The 16521-nt window shown below is 32.3% G+C and overlaps 2 protein-coding genes across 2 annotated transcripts; one reads left to right on the top strand and one right to left on the bottom strand.

Annotated features, from left to right (window-relative positions):
- Positions 1-6700: 6700 nt before the first annotated feature.
- On the top strand, positions 6701-7560 carry LOC112012957 (uncharacterized). Its single transcript, XM_024045330.2, has one exon. The coding sequence runs from the start codon at positions 7067-7069 to the stop codon at positions 7271-7273; it is 207 nt and encodes a 68-aa protein (XP_023901098.1). The 5' UTR covers positions 6701-7066; the 3' UTR covers positions 7274-7560.
- A 1144-nt stretch (positions 7561-8704) lies between these two features.
- On the bottom strand, positions 8705-16325 carry LOC112012956 (general transcription and DNA repair factor IIH subunit TFB1-1; the record flags this gene model as incomplete). The annotated part of the gene is given in 18 exon segments (XM_065777290.1): positions 8705-9011; positions 9294-9362; positions 10086-10133; positions 11075-11152; positions 11370-11483; positions 11613-11795; positions 11874-11983; positions 12081-12137; positions 12281-12404; positions 13202-13267; positions 13374-13533; positions 13715-13767; positions 14369-14413; positions 14668-14763; positions 15006-15081; positions 15480-15657; positions 16008-16071; positions 16264-16325. Coding segments are annotated over 18 exon segments (1670 nt in total), but the record flags the coding sequence as incomplete, so codon positions are not given.
- Between the last annotated feature and the right edge of the window lie 196 nt (positions 16326-16521).

The following is a 16521-nucleotide window of genomic DNA, read 5'->3' as shown; positions in this document are numbered from 1 at the left end:
CCTCACATTATAGAGTACGAAAATCACATGTGACTGTACTTTTATCACATTCAATAGTTCCCTTATTTTTTCTCACATTTGATAATATCATCCTCACATTATGTAATACTAACATCATATGTAACTGTACTTTTGTCATATTTGATGGTTCCTTTTTTTTTTTTCTCACATTTGGTTGTTCCCTTTTTTTTTCTCACATTTGATGGTACCATCTTCACATTGTGCTGTACTAACATCACATGTGATTGTACTTTTATCACATTAGGTGGTTCTCTTTTTTTTTTTCTTCACATTTGACAGTACCATCCTCACATTGTGCAATACCAACATCACATGTGACTATATTTTTGTCACATTTAGTGGTTCTCTTCTTTTTTTTTTTCTAACATTTGATGGTATCATCCTAATATTGTGCAATACTAATATCACATGTGACTGTACTTTTATTGTATTCGGTGGTTCCCCTTTTTTTTTTCTCACATTTGTGCAATACCTACATCACATGTGACTATACTTTTATCACATTCGGTGGTTTTTTTTTTTTTTTCACATTTAATAGTTCTATTGTTACATTGAGCAGTACCAACATCACATGTGACCATACTTTTGTCATATTCGATAGTTCCTTTACCTCTTCTTGTTTTTTTTAAGGCTAAATGAAATTACTAAGATAGTTAGCTTTAAATGAAACTTCAATACTAAACTTTTCAATTAAAAAATTATCTTTCAGTTAACACCATTAATAAATTTTTTAAAAATCTAATAAAAGTTTGATTATTTACTTCTACTAATTTATAATTTTATTTTTTTTCACACTCTTGCTTCTACTAACTCCATTAGCAACTTTTGACACCCCAATATTTAATGTAATAAACGAAATTTTTTTGAAGCCAACATTAAATTTCACATTCACAACAACTGAATTTGCCAATTTGAACTCCAATCAGACCTGCACTACACAAAATGAAATTTCAATGTTCAAATAGATATATGTTTGTTAAGCTTTAAGATTATACCATCTAAAACAAAATTTTTGGGAACAACAATTTTTCAAAGTGATGGTTTCAATGACACTTCTTCTACATCCATATCATCTTATAAAACCAGATCAAATAACTCTGCTTGTTCTGATGTAGGATTTTTTTGCCATTTAACATGATTTTTTAAACAATTTTTTTAGTTGACATGTTTTTGAAACATATTTGTAAACTAGCATTTTGAGTCTTAAAGACTCGAGATTGCTTAAGGAACTCAAGGATCGAGTCCTATTCATTCATATATACATAACTCATTCACAGTATGTTATTTGCACCCAAAAAAAATTAAAATTATAAATTTTATATATTCATCAAGACAAGATAACTACAACATAAAGATGCAACAACTTGCTCAGTGATTTGATTATACAAAAGCAACAATAAAATGCAAAAATAATGTCATAGTCATGACTCTTGACAAGTCTATTCTATAGTCCATACTTCAACATTTTTTTCCCAGGGCCAAACCTGATTCTTGGATTCGATTTCTAGACATGTAGACTTGCCACCGACAGTTGCTAAAGTCAAGTCAGACGGTTTCTGATTCAGGCCCGAGCCATTTATTTAGATTGGCTGGGTGCGAGTAAACTTGGACACCCCTACTTACACCAATTGAAAAATCTAGATTTAGACCCCTAAAAAACTAAGTAGCGGGTTAATTGAACAAGTATTGATTTATTCCAAACTAATATTACGAATAGTTATTTCAATCACAATTATCAAAATAGTAGAAGACATATAAATTTGGTAATGAATTTGAATACCAATGAAGAATATCTTCAAAGGAAAAATCACTCCAAAGATCCAACTCTATAGAAAGTTCATTATCGAAGAAACAATTACAATAGCCTACTTATAAAACCTTTGAGACTAGACTCTCTATTTAACCTTAACAAACTCCTTACTTACCTTCCCACTACAGTAACCTCAAAACTTTGGAATTCATCTATTAAGGTCATATTTTTATGTAATTGGCATATCCTATGACAAAATACAATTTACTTGTATTTTGATAGTTTTAAGTGGACTCAAGAATATAATGAAGTATGTTGACAAGACTTTACAAGTGATAATATTGAAGACATGAATATTACTCAAGAAACTGCTCAAGAAAAGCTGGATCTGTAAGTCCCGATACCTATCTCAACACATTTAATCTATCGAGATTTAATGAACCTTGATACCTGGTTTGATACATCTCAATCTATCAAGTTGACAAATTTCAAAATATAGCCTAAAATGTTTGAATTCTAATTGGCTATTGTTTATGGGTTTGTGTAAAACTAATAGAAATAGGAGAACTCATTTAAAAGGCCCATCAAGCTCCTATTTAAATAAGGTGGTAGAAAAAGAAAACACTAACCCTAATGCTTCATAAAGTTTTCTTATTGAAACTCTAGCCTCCATCTTTTAAACTTGTGAGTTCAGAAAACAGAAGAAAGAGATCTTGTTGTGACAAATGAAGATCTTTGGGTTTTGTACCAAGCAAAGTCTCTAGCACCAACAAATAAAAATCTTATTGTTGTTTATATGTGAAGTTATTGCAAGTCAACTACAACAATCAAAAGGGTCGTTGTGGAGTTAGTCCCGTACTGGGATTCGTGCAAAGCTATTAGACACAGATTGGAGATCTATGAAAAGGGAAAAAGTCTCTACAAAATCAGGATCAATTATGGATTGGTGTAAAGATTCTACTGTAGGTAGATACTTTAGGATAGACCAGGTTAGAGTAAGATTCTGTGTACTTGTAATCTCTTGATTTTGATTAGCGATTCTTGGGAGTGGTAACATGAAAATCACCAAATGAGGGTTTTGCCTTATGAAGGTTTTCCCCACTAATCATTCTAGATTATTTGGTGATTTGTTCATGTCTCCATGATATTGCATGTCAAATTGTAATTTGACGTAATTAATCAATTTTGGATAATTGAATTAATTAACAAGGGTCAATTTATAACGCAACATCTTCTACATAAACTTTCTCCATAATCAAAACCCATCCCAACAAGTCAACAACTCGGAAGTCACTAAGAATTTTTGGTTTTTGTGGTTTAGATGAACAACACTTGCATGTAAAATATTTAATCTCACAATTAATAGGGATGGCAATTTTTCCCCACCCCGCTTGACCCGTCTCTCCTCACTTCGCCCCGTGCAAGTTTTTCCTGTCTTGCAAAAGTGGTGCAATGGGGATGGAGCGACTTTTTAGACCCGCACCATGGGGCAGGGCAGGGATAGGTTTAGACTTTTTAGACCCACCCCCACCCCGCCCTGCGTTGATAAGGATTAAATTGTAAAGTTATCATACCCTAAAATCCTACTATTTAAAAAAATATATCATCAACTTATTTTATTCTAACCAACGTGATTCTCTGCTCTCTTTTTTTTTCCTCTCTAACAAAGTTGGAAATAAGTTATCACTGAATTATCGTTGTAACCTTGGAGAACAGTTCCATTTTTGATTTGCTTATTAGTGAAGGTAGCACCAGATAATTTTCATGCTACTCAACAACTTGGACTTCTAATAATAGGTTTCAAATATGCTCTTATATCTCCTTGTACGTTTTCACTGAAGAAAATGTTGGATTTCTCACTGTTTTTTTTCCCCTTAATGCTGCCTTGTGTGTTTATAAAATGCTTTGAATACCTTCATACTTCTCTACCTTTGCATTACATAACACTAGAATAGGATGTTGTCATTAAAAATAAGAAAGTGCGCAACTCTTCTGGTCTTTTTTGGTTATTGCTACACCATCACCATGGATTTTTTTTTTTCATTCTCTCTACACCCAATAGATGTGATAATCCTTCAACAGGTAAACGACGAAAAGGGATATATATATACACACACACTGACACACACCACACACCCCAATAGAAGAAGGAATATTGGTCAAATACTAAATAGCATTGGTTCAAAAATAAAAAATAAAAATTAAATTAAATAGCATGTACTATTCTAAAGTCTATTTTTTTGAGAAATTACCATTCTAAAGTCTAAAAGACGAAGAGGAATAAAATGATTTCTCAAGCAGCTACTATTATTTATAAATAATAGTGTATAACATGTGCATATGCACAATACAATTAAAAATATATATAATTACATATATATATATAAATTCAAATTACTATCTCTTTTTTTTTTTTTTTAATTTCTTTTAGATATACACACGAGTTTACTCTTTCTTTTTTTGTTTATTGAGTTTTTGATGATTGGACAAAATTTAGATATAGCACCTTATATATTGTTCCTTAGGTTTCCCTCTTAAAATTCAGTCATGTGACTGCTTAACTAAAAAATACACTTCCATCTCATAAGAAAAAATTTCACATGACAAAATGTTAAAAAATGAATCTAAGGAACAACATCTCTAAGTATTGCTCTTGATGATTTATTTATATTAGACCCTTCGTCTTTTGCACCTCATTAACTCACCTAAAACAAAAATTAAAAAATTTTAAATAGAACAAATGTCACAAAATTAGACAACAGTTGGAATTCAATTTAAAATTTAATTGGATTTTCTCTTATCTTTACCTATTAATATATATATATATATATAGAGAGAGAGAGAGAGAGAGAGAGAGGAAATCTTTTATTGTTCCTATTATATATATTATATATTTTCGGTTCGTCTTCCATTATCGCAGTAGTTAACATGTAATTATTTATCAATGTTTGATTTCATGTCAAGTTTAATTTCAATTTCATAGTAGATGCCTCGGACCCATATTGTGAGTAGGAGGTGCCTCATCCGTTTTCAAGTGATTGTGAATAGGAGGACCCATTCTTTGAGTAGGAGGACCCATATAGTTTCTGAGCATTGCGAATATATGTAACTTTTGCTAAGCCATCTTGTGAATTGCATAAGTTTTCCTCCAAACATAATCATGTTATGTGACGATTTATGTGTAAACTGTTAAAAATCTTAAAAAATAAATGGTAAGTTGCTCATGTGATGACATGTGTTCATATTTAGAGTTATAATATTTTTCATATAAAACAATATTATAAGAGGGTTTTGTGCTACATAATAAACTTCAGGGATTAAGTGTTACATAATTAACAATTTATACATAAATCAATAACATAAAAGGGGTTAATTGTTATATATTCTAAACTTCAAGGGGTTCCATGTTTTATAAAGAAAACCTAAGTTTGTGTTTTTTTTTTTCCAAATAATTTAAATAAGTCACATGACCATCAAATAGGTTATGTAATTGACCGTACATGTGAATGCTCATTAGAGTTGTTACATAATGGGTTAGATGAATTCTCCTTCAAACCAATTAGGAAAAAATTTATTCAAAAAAGAAAAGAGAAAGAGTCTATTTTATGATGAAAATTTACAAATTTGAATAATATATATATATGGTATCACATTATTTAAAAAATTTATCATTCTCTATCAAGTAAAATGTTTGTGTAAATTAATAAATTATATAACACCATGTATATCTTTAGATTTGGGGAAAAAAAAATTAAATGTAGAGAACACTTAATATAAAGTTGTGTACATAGCTAGAAAAATATAGAAAAATGAGGGGAATAAAAAGTTATTTAATTAATGGCAAAACTTAGGTTCAATTCCTTATGTGTTGTACCTTTGATTCGTTAATTGAATTCAACCATGTAGTTGTATTGACCAATACATGGAAATGGTGATATCTTTCCAAAAACAACTATATTCAACCATGTCATTCATTGGCTAATGCAACCACAAAGTTGAATATAATAGGAGAATATATAGTAGGGCACTTGAAAATTTGTAACTAGTTTGGGTAAAACTTTTGTATAGTTCCTCATGTAATATATTATATTCACCAATTAAATTCAAACACATAGTAACCCCAAGGAATTGGCCTAGTGGTGCCTAAAACCTCATGAGATCCATGAGGTCTTAAAATTAAAAGTCTAAAATCTCTAACTAGCATCATGGGGCCTCTTCAAGGAATTTTTTTCCTATAATCATTTGGTGTGTGCAAGACGTAAGGAATACATGCACTCAGAGGACTAGTATCTCCTTTCATTCAATTTTCCAATCTCCTTCAATTTTTATTTAAATTTAAAATATGTGGCATTTAAAAATCAAATAAATCAAGTGTTACGCATCTAGCTAAAAATGGGAGGAAATTTGTTTTCGTGCTTAACACCATTATTAAGGGGAAAAAGAAAAAGACCAAACAGTTTAATTGTCAATAAGAAAGATATAATTATTTATATTTTATTAGTAAATATAATCATGTCTTTGAATTTCATTGAAGAATTTTATGTACTGCAACTATATACTTATATATATATATGTGTGTGTGTGTGATAAAATTTTAATCTATAACGTCCGCTCTATAATGGTTGTTCTTAGCTAAGCTAACTGTATACAATTTCATAATATCATCATTTTTTGTGTAGGCAGAAAACTCCAAATCTCTTATTTAAGAGATAAGAAATTTTATAAGTTAAACTAACTGAAACTCTATTACGTAGATATATTGTTTCTACCCTATAAAAATTACCCTTTGACTAATAGTTGAGCTAACTGCCTCAACAACTAACTGCAGTAACAACTATATCTCATATCTGTAACAACTACACTCCACCACCATCTCGTGTCTCGCAAAAATCAGCACCATCCAAATAAAGAAAAGCACAACTCCTTTCTCTATAAAAAAACATTGCAGATAAAGTCATAAAACCCACTTCATTATCCAAATTAAATATAGGAAAAAGAAAAATTGTTCGTTTTTTTTTTTCCTTTTTTTTAAATCACTATTATTTGCTTTCCTTTTAAGCGAATACTACCAAACAAAGCACACAAAACATAACGTCGAAGCATTTGTCATCTGTTTCTTTCTCCGATAAAGATCACACATCACATTCCCCACACGTTTAATTTAGCCTCAAAACTCAAACAAACAGCATCTTCTTCATTTTTTGTTTATAAAGCTATAAACTTTACAAACCAAGATCCATAACCCAACTCAGAAAAAGCCTCAGGAAGTGATAGAAAGATAAAGATAAGGCAAAGATGTGCTGTGGGACTAGGATATGTATGCTGTGTACGTGTCTCATACTTGTGGTGATAGTTATTGGGATGCTGTTCGGGTTTGGAGTGTTCAAGAATGGCTTCCACAAGTTGAAGGACACTGTGACTCTCTGTGATCCTAATGTCAATGGAAGTCTCTGTGGAACTAAAAGGCCCTTCTTGGGTTACGCAGCTCCTCCACCTTTCTGATTCTGTGATGTAATGTTTTTTTTTTTTTTTTTTACCATTTACTAGGATTCTTTCTTTGTGTTTTCTCTTCAAATTCTCATCTGGGTATTTGGATTTTTAGGGATTATAGGATTGTTTCTCTGGATTTATGTCGATTTCATAATGCCTATTTCTTTCATTATACCTCCTTAATTCTATTGTATGTACAGGATTTGTTAAGCCTTGAATCTTGATCTGTGTTATGGATTCATGGTGTTTTTCTTCTTGAAATTTGTTTGCCAATATCATATTAATTGATTTTTTTATAACCACTTGTTTTATTTATTTGTTTATTTGTATATTTGCCGTTTTGTTTTTTATAATCTGTCGAGATTGGGGTCCTCACTGTACTTTGAATGCCGTTTTTTCTTTCTTGTTCATGCCTTTTTTTTTGTCTTGATTTTGTTACTATTAGTAAAATTTCAATGGAGCTATGAATGATTAAGCACATTGAACAAGGAGACAGTATGTGTTGGAAATTTTGGAATCTATCATTATTCATTATGGGATTCGAGATTTAAAATAGGCAGTGGATAGCTCTGTTTTAACACCCACACCAGCCTCTAATAAACAACTCTTTTCTCGCAACAACCCTATATGTGAGTAGCCGCTTTGTTTTAGCTCCACGCTTAACCTCTACGTCACACTAACCTCCATGTGAGAAGGTGTTGTGGCGTGGAAGAAATGATAATAGAACTTGAAATGACAGTTGAGCAATGACATAAAAGTTTTCACAAACATTTTCACACTTTAGGTGACCAGTTATCACTAGAAAACCTCACTTTTATATAGACTAATTATTGACACCACTTTTATTAATTGTGACACCACTTTATTATACTAACACACGACAACCTCAAGTTTGTGAAGGTGCTGTGCATTTAACCTCCCTTGCATGGTGGAGCAATAATTAGTAATTACTAGTACAGTACTCATCTTAAATTTATTGAAAATCAAATTTGCTAACATCGCTGCCAAACGCATGCTTATAAGCAGAGGGAATCCTAGTGTACTATTCATCTTGAAATTTAAAATTAATAGAAATTTCTTAACATCAATGCCAAATAAGTGTGTTTATTCGTATTAGACTTCGCTCAAGCAAGAAAAGCTATAAAATAAAAAAATAAAAAAATAAAAATGCAAATACATGCCCGATAAGCAGCATGGTGTACAAGTTTTTGAATATGGACTCATTTTAATCTACAAGCAGGCCCTGAAGAGTACAATGTAAATATGGTCTAAACTTCACGACGCTCTCGCCAAGATTCTTGACGACTTTCATCTCATGAACATTATAAATTTATAGTAACAGATTGGGAACTTATGGCAGTTTAATATGGAATTTGCTATGAAACTTTAGAGTGTATAACTGCTAGAAACAATCAGGATTCACGTTCTGATCAGGAGCAGCAGTGCAACAATTGTTCACTATTCTTAGTATTCTATGCATTTTTTATCAGCAGTAGAACATTAAACAGCTTTTACATTAATGTGTTGATAAAACTCTATATTGTGTATGAGCTCAGAGCAAAATTGATTTCATGTACAGTTTATATGACTGCTACAAGATTGCAAAATCAATGAATGTTACATGACAGAACCAGCAAACAAGATGGGTTGGGTAATATAACTCCTACACATATCCATTTGGTTTATCTCCGCTCTTTGCTGATCTCTTCTGCAAATCCGACTCATAATGTTGAAAAGCAGCATCTAGAGCCTGCACCATTATAGTCTTTGCCCATGAGTTTCAGCCATCAACAAGATGGCACTACATACAACAATCCAAAGCCAAAACAAATCATATGGTTCAATTATACCAAGTATTGATTTGTTTAATTAATTCTCATGATAATATGGAAAGGAGAAGGGGTGAGAACATTAACAGTACACACAGGACAAGTGACAGGCTATCGCCAATCCACTGGCTTTCATGCTGCAGCCAAATTGAGTACTGTACTCAACCCCAAAGAGAGAGCGAGTTTGTAAGACAAATGCTGACCTGATGCATTGGACGAACAAGGAGGAAAACCTGCTGGCGAAGGTCTGAAGGAACTGATTCCTTTATTTCCTGGGATTTGACAAAAGAATAAAAAAAACGATGCTAACTAAAACAATATCCAAATTAGTTGTTGCCAAAGCCTTGTGTGTGAGTCAAATGGAACAGAAGATGTGACTATCAAAACTTGAGCCCCAGTAGGAGCAATGTATACACAACAAAATACAAAAGAGGTAGAGAAGGAAAACATCCAGTGTTTCCAGATATAAAGAAAATACATGTTCAATGGGAAGTTGCTCATCTTCACATATTTACTTTATCCTACTAACATCATGCTGCAAACTGTTACCCAGTCACCTTCACATGTTAATGTTCTTCCTGCGCAGCACATTTGTTACCTTGGACAAGGAAATCAAGAAACTCTCCGTTTTTATGATGGAAAATTTTGAGACACTAATATTACAAACAAAATAAGATAAAAGGGGAAAAGTTTGAGATAAAAGGAAATCAAGAAACTCTAAATTCTTATCTTGCTTAACCTTATTTTGATATCTACCAATAATATCAACCAATTTTGTTTAATATTCAGACGCAGTCAACAAATGGACAAAACTAATGCAATTTAAATATCCAAGAGGATTCAAGTGCTCTAGAAAATCAAAACTATTGAAAATGACTATACAGTAGCGGTGAACTGAAGACAATAATCAAGAAGATATGTTGATGGGGTTGGAAGAATCAAAAGCTCATGAGTGGAATAAATAAAATAAAAGGGATTTTTTTGTTATAAGATACCTCCAGCTGTGGATAAATTTTTGACATGGCATCCTTCACTCTGCTCACCTGCACATTAATAACTAAATGAATAAGGCAATAGGCATGCTGAACCAATCCAATCAAAAGGCAACAATATCAAATAAAAGGAAACTCATGCAGTAAAATTTCAGAAAATCCATATTCAAATGCTGTGCTTACATATCCTCATTTTAATCAAAGTCATATACTCTCATTTGAGGGCAACAGTTCTTGACTGTATTCTTCATTCTTAAACCAATATATTATATTTTGGTAAGTGTCACATTAATAACTAAATGAATAAGGCAATAGGCATGCTGAACCAATCCAATCAAAAGGCAACAATATCAAATAAAAGGAAACTCATGCAGTAAAATTTCAGAAAATCCATATTCAAATGCTGTGCTTACATATCCTCATTTTAATCAAAGTCATATACTCTCATTTGAGGGCAACAGTTCTTGACTGTATTCTTCATTCTTAAACCAATATATTATATTTTGGTAAGTGTTCTTAAAACAATATACTACTGAAAAGACATACAGAGTTCATTCTTCTATTCCAATATCAGTTTTGTATTATCCTTGCCACGATCAAATTGACATTTCTAATACTTATAGAACTTGAAGTTCTAAGAAAATATTTAATAGTTAATTTTCATAAGATTTGGCGTTATAATATTTCAAAGCAAGAACAAGATTTCAGATACTAGATTTAGAAAGTTTGCAAAAATCTGAAACCATGATAAATAATCCAGTAACTCCTCAGAACCTTTAATTTTATAACATCAAGCCCATAAACTGCATGAGACTTCACCTTAATCTACTTAACATTGGAAAATTAGTGTTATGCACTTTACCAAGAAGCTTATAGTGGTTTGCTGACAGTTTACTATCTATAACTCTTTTGCACAGAAACAAATGCTCAAACATAAATAAATAAATATGTTTAACATGACTCTTGTCCATGTTAACAAATACAACACTTACCTTAGCATAAAGATATGATGTAGTAATTGGATATGAAGACCAAAAGTGCCTCAGTAATTCTTGAATGGATATCCAATGCTGGAAACAAAAAACACTCTTCTTATTAATATTAAAATCACTGAAAAACCAAAATTCATAGAATATACAATTAATAAGTTCAACATAACACAAAAAGAATTGATTCTAGCACACAGCCTGCTTAATCAATTCTTCAATAAATAAGATATCCATGGTGTTTAGCCACATTTTTCTAGAAGCAGCTATATATTATTTTAAGAAACACACATCTACTCACATGTAGTAGTTCCTCTTTAGTTGTGTTGGGCAAGCTGTTCAGTATACCCTCTTGAGCATTCTTCCCAAGTTGAAATTTGGTACTTGAGATGTTCTGGGTCAAGCCATTAAGGACCTGAATCATTCAAATTACACAGTTAAATTATGCAACATATATATGATAGCATATCACTTTTTCAGGTTTTTGGGGATAAGTAATATTATATCTAATATCTTAAGGTAGGCACAAAATAAAGATGCTTACCATAACAGCAACCTCAGGTCTGACTACAGGATCACTTAATCCCATAGCTTTTATCTCTGATATTGAACCCCTCAAAGAACCATATGCTTCCTCAGAGCTCAGGCTACATCTTAATTGTTCTGATCCAGCTCGTGTATCATCAGAAGTTTTAAGTTGTTGGGAATCAAAGTAATCACGAGGATCCTGATTTTGGAAAAGCACGTATAAAACATCTGTATGACAATAATTTAGAAGCATTGTACAATGTATACAAAGTACGACCTTGATACAAAGTGGAGCAAAAGGGTGATCATGAGGTGCCTGAAGATCCTCCATCTCAGTCATCCGTGAAATTCTATCAAGCCTCTCCTGCTTTGCATTCTCGTCAGATTCTTCACCACAATAGTACAAGAATAAGTGCAAATTCTATAGAAGACTTGAAAAAAGGAAGTGGGATTTCTTTAACAAACAAAAATAAACCATGCTAACCCTGTCTTGACTGCGCAAGTGCTTCTGCTACAGTTCTTGGATCTTCCAACTCTACATCTATATTAAGGTTACAAACCAAAGTTATCTACCTAAATTTAATGAATAAAAAGAAAACTCAGCTAGTATAAAATCAAATAACTGTCTGAAGAAAATGAAATTTGGTGAGAAACAGAATAAATAAATTCAAGAGAGATCCTTACCAATAGTTCTTCCTTCGAGAACAACTTCGCCTTGTCGGTTAAGATCTTGCAAGAAAGTTCTCTTGAATTGCTCATGCTGTGAATCAGTTATTTCCTTGCTACCATCACGAAAAATTCCATGATCCTGCAATATACAACCAGATAAGATAGATAGGGATGTACATGTACACCTAGAAATTTTCTACTATAAAAGCAGATGATTTTATCTAATAACAAGGAAAATTAACCAGATACTAAAAACTATCCCATTTGCTATTTTCTACTCTTAAAAGAAGTAACGGTTCATATATCAAGTACAGAAGTAAAAACTGCTGACATGTTTCAACTTTTAGCACAAATCACCAATTAGCTCCCTCAAAAATTTGTCAAAGCAAGTTATCATGACAGAAGCCAATGGACAAGCAGGAATATAATCACACAGTGAATTTGAAGTGAAACAAAAAAACCACCTTTTAAATGGATGCCCTCATTGAGTGATTCCATGAACGCAGAAATGATAAAGTAAACAACTGTGAATCTTGTCATTTAAAAGAAATCATTTACCAGCTTTTTTTTCTTTTTTCGTTTTTAAAGTATGGTTTCTCCCACAATATTTTTTGAGTTCAAAAGCTACTAGCATAAAAGCGTAACTTTGTATTATCAATATAGAATTGCATAGACCTCTTCAAAATCAAGTCTAAAATCTATAAAATCCTTCCCAACACTGACTAGTAACTTCAGAGTTTTGTAATTACTTCTTTGCAAATCTCTATGTCAACTTTTCTTGACTCAAAAATTAATAAATAAATAAAACACTAGCCTAAATTTGAATCCTCCTTCCCAAGGATAAAAGAAAGAAAAAGAAAAGAAGAGGGAGAGACAGAGAGATTAATTTAATATATCAACCAAAAGAAACTACAAGAGTGGTCTAATCCCACATACTGGGAGGTGCATGTAATCATCTCCTTGGTCAGCTTCCATGTCAAGAGTTGGATCAACCCGTCGAATCTGCAAACAGAAAATACAAAATGGTAAAAGTACTCAAGTAATCATACAAAATAATGCAGGAGCATCCCATGAAAAAAAGGGAAACCCCAACTCTCAGAAAGAGTACCTTCTGCCGAACTGCATTTGCCAATATGTCATCTTCCTTCAGAAAAATGGCTAGCTCCTCATCTTCAGCAGCCTCTGCTGCAGCTGCAACAGCATTTTTCGTACTATGGAGATATTCTGCTCTAAAATATTTTGTCCAGAAATCCTTTTCTGTCATCTGGAATACAAAAGTCAAGGGAAAAAAAACACCAATACACACTTTGAGTAAAGTATATGAGAAATTAAAATTATTTATTCTCTTTTTTTTTTTTTATAGGTAAAATTTTTTTTATATAATTTCATAAGTAAACCTTCTTCGCAATTAAAGTGAAAGAAGAATTTGTTTCAATGCCCTCACTACCTTTGGGAACATGATTAAGGAATGCCCGGTGAACAGCTGGTTTTAGAGCAAAAATCTGAAAGAAAAGTAAACCATTAACACTAAGGAAAAGTAAGCAGAAAAAATTCATGATCAATAAGCCACATGAATATCAAATTGTTAAAACCCAATGTCTTATCAAGACCATGGCAGAAGCAACTATGAAGAAGCTGTAGCTCAAAAATTCAATATTTGAGCATGAACAATGATACTATCAAAAATATCCATATTGAAACAAATAAACCTTTAAGAAACAAAGGATGAGGTCATGTGTTAAACACCCATGGGGTGTGAGTGTTGACTAACCAATAAAAAACACTATAATGCCAGTGCATGTTTATAATCACAATCAGAATGTTTGTTTCTTATCTTTCTTTGTATTTAATATTCTCCAAATTATTTCTGCATATAATTGTCTACAACGCTTATCAAGCAAGTCAGCAACTACCAATATAATGACCAATGACAATGTTTAACCCATGCTTACATCTTAACCTCAGCCAGATATGTTCACATTTCACAAATGATTGCCAACTATGTTTGGATCAACAAAAGACTCTATGGTGGGTCTCAGAAAAACCACCTGCTAACAAACACCCAAAAAAACCAAAAACCAAAAAAAGAAAGAAGAACCATGCCTGATATTTGATCTCTGGTGTCAAATTGAATGTAACCTTGTTTGTCTGAAACACAACAGAAGAAAGAAAAATATTAATTAGTCCCCATGCATGAAACCACAAGCAAAATGTAACTTGCAAAGGAAAATACCATTAACTCTTGCCAATAAAGAAAATGCAATAATCGTAATACACCATGATGGAAAAAATTTGTCTAGATCTATAAAATCTTCGCATTGTAATGCAAGCACACCATGCACACCCAACTACCCAAGTGTCATCACAAACATTAGAGAGAGAGAGAGAGAGATCTCATGTACCCGGCCATCAGTCATGGGTTTGATGTCTAGAATCATTGAACTTTTAAAACCAACCCGTTGTTTGGACTTTGTGCCACTGTCTCCATCAAGCAACTTCTGTATTAAATTTTGTTCAGAAAATGTTAGAAAAACATATCAAGAGAGCAACAGCTTTTAATTCAAACTCTTCCATTGAATGTTACAAATTCTTTTCAACAAGTAAACAGGTTCTGTAAAGATCTTCCACTGGAAATTTAGTAAATTACAGAAAGGTCTAATCCAATCGAGCTCAAAGTTCAAATATTAAACATAAAGCAAAAGGCAGCATAATTAAATACATACTCAAAAAGAAAACTTACCTTCCTTGTAGCCCAGAACTCAGATTCTGTCAAGATATTACCAAGCACAAATTTCTTATGAAGGTTCTGCAGCTCACTGTGAAAGTTAAAAGTTTAGGGGCATCAAACAGTAACTAAGAATCTGAAAGTAAGAAAACTATAAGGTGTAGGAAAATCACCACATTTAACAGCAAGCATCCAGTAAAGAACAATACTGATTTATAGAATTATTCCTAAAACATGTAAATCAAACTTTCTTTAGCACAAAAATTAACCAATGCTTATCATACTTCTTATTTCTTGAGCATCATATTTGTCATAAACCAAAGCAAGAGTAGATCTCGATTCAACTGAAGCTGAATTAGAATTGAGATATACATCTACGAAAAATATATAGGAGGCCTTAAACTTATAACTCAAGAGGAGGAACACTACCAAATACATCATACTAAAGAAGGCATTTTAATAACATTTGTATAAGAAAAAACATTTAACCTATTCTCTCTCAATAGCTTTATTCGAAGCTCCATTTCCGCTGAACTGATGAGTTGTTCATCAGGATAAGTAACTGTAGATCTATCAGAAGTGGTTTTCACAGCCTCTCCAGACTTCGTTTTTGCAGTGTCTCCAGACTTTGCTTTTGCAGCATCTCCGGACTTTGCAAGAGCACTTCCTGTTCATAAGGACCACACCACATCTTCAGGGTAAACAAATTTCCAGCAAATGCAAAATGTAAGTATTTATAGAATAATTAGATAATCATATATATTAGATAATCAATATATCAAATAATGCAATGCAATACAAAAAGTATGTATAAGAAAAAGAAAGTGGTATATTCTTCTTAACATCCTACAACCCTCAGCTGCAAATGGCTATTCTTCAAATGCATTTACAAAGGGGAAGATCCATAACAACTACACTGACCTAACAGAATGTCTAAACCTTTGAACTAGATTGACAGCACATAATTACAGGTCAAGAAGCTTGAAATAAGTAATGTGCATAATAGTTGAGACTTACCCACAAACTCTCGACAAACTTGAAGATCTAAGAAATTTTCAAACTCAAAAATGTAACTTCCACCCTGGAATAACACATAAATAGAAATTTGCATATATCATCAAATGAGGAAAAATAACATTTAGCACAATGTTAATGTATTGACAGTCAATTAAAATCCTAAAGTTTCTCATGATGGGTGGAGAGATGGACATAAAGTGCCTTAGAGACTTAAGCATTAAGTGGTGCATGAGAGTTACATGAATAAAGAAAAAACCTGCTCAAGGGAGAGATTAAGCAATGGTGGATTGTTTGATCCCTCCTTAGTGTTTTTGTAACCTGACCATTCACAACAAAGAAGAAACATTAACAACTTTAAAGCAACTAGATGCCATGAATGGCTCTCAGGGATCAGCAATTTAAAGGAAGACCCCCCCCCCACCTTTTTTTCTCAAAACACATAAAATAGATTAATTGTCACAAAATATACCGATGCAAAGTGCTTAAATGCTATAAAACTCATATCTATTCCATA

The sequence above is a fragment of the Quercus suber genome, unplaced genomic scaffold (genome assembly GCF_002906115.3).
Source record: "Quercus suber isolate HL8 unplaced genomic scaffold, Cork oak 2.0 scaffold_152, whole genome shotgun sequence".
Taxonomy (NCBI): Eukaryota; Viridiplantae; Streptophyta; class Magnoliopsida; order Fagales; family Fagaceae; genus Quercus; species Quercus suber.
The sequence above is the reverse complement of the archived record's forward strand: the minus strand, read 5'-3'. Positions and strand labels throughout refer to the sequence as shown.

Bases quoted from the DNA above. Each gene is read 5' to 3' on its own strand.
- LOC112012957 (XM_024045330.2), top strand. From the start codon at position 7,067: ATGTGCTGTGGGACTAGGATATGTATGCTGTGTACGTGTCTCATACTT.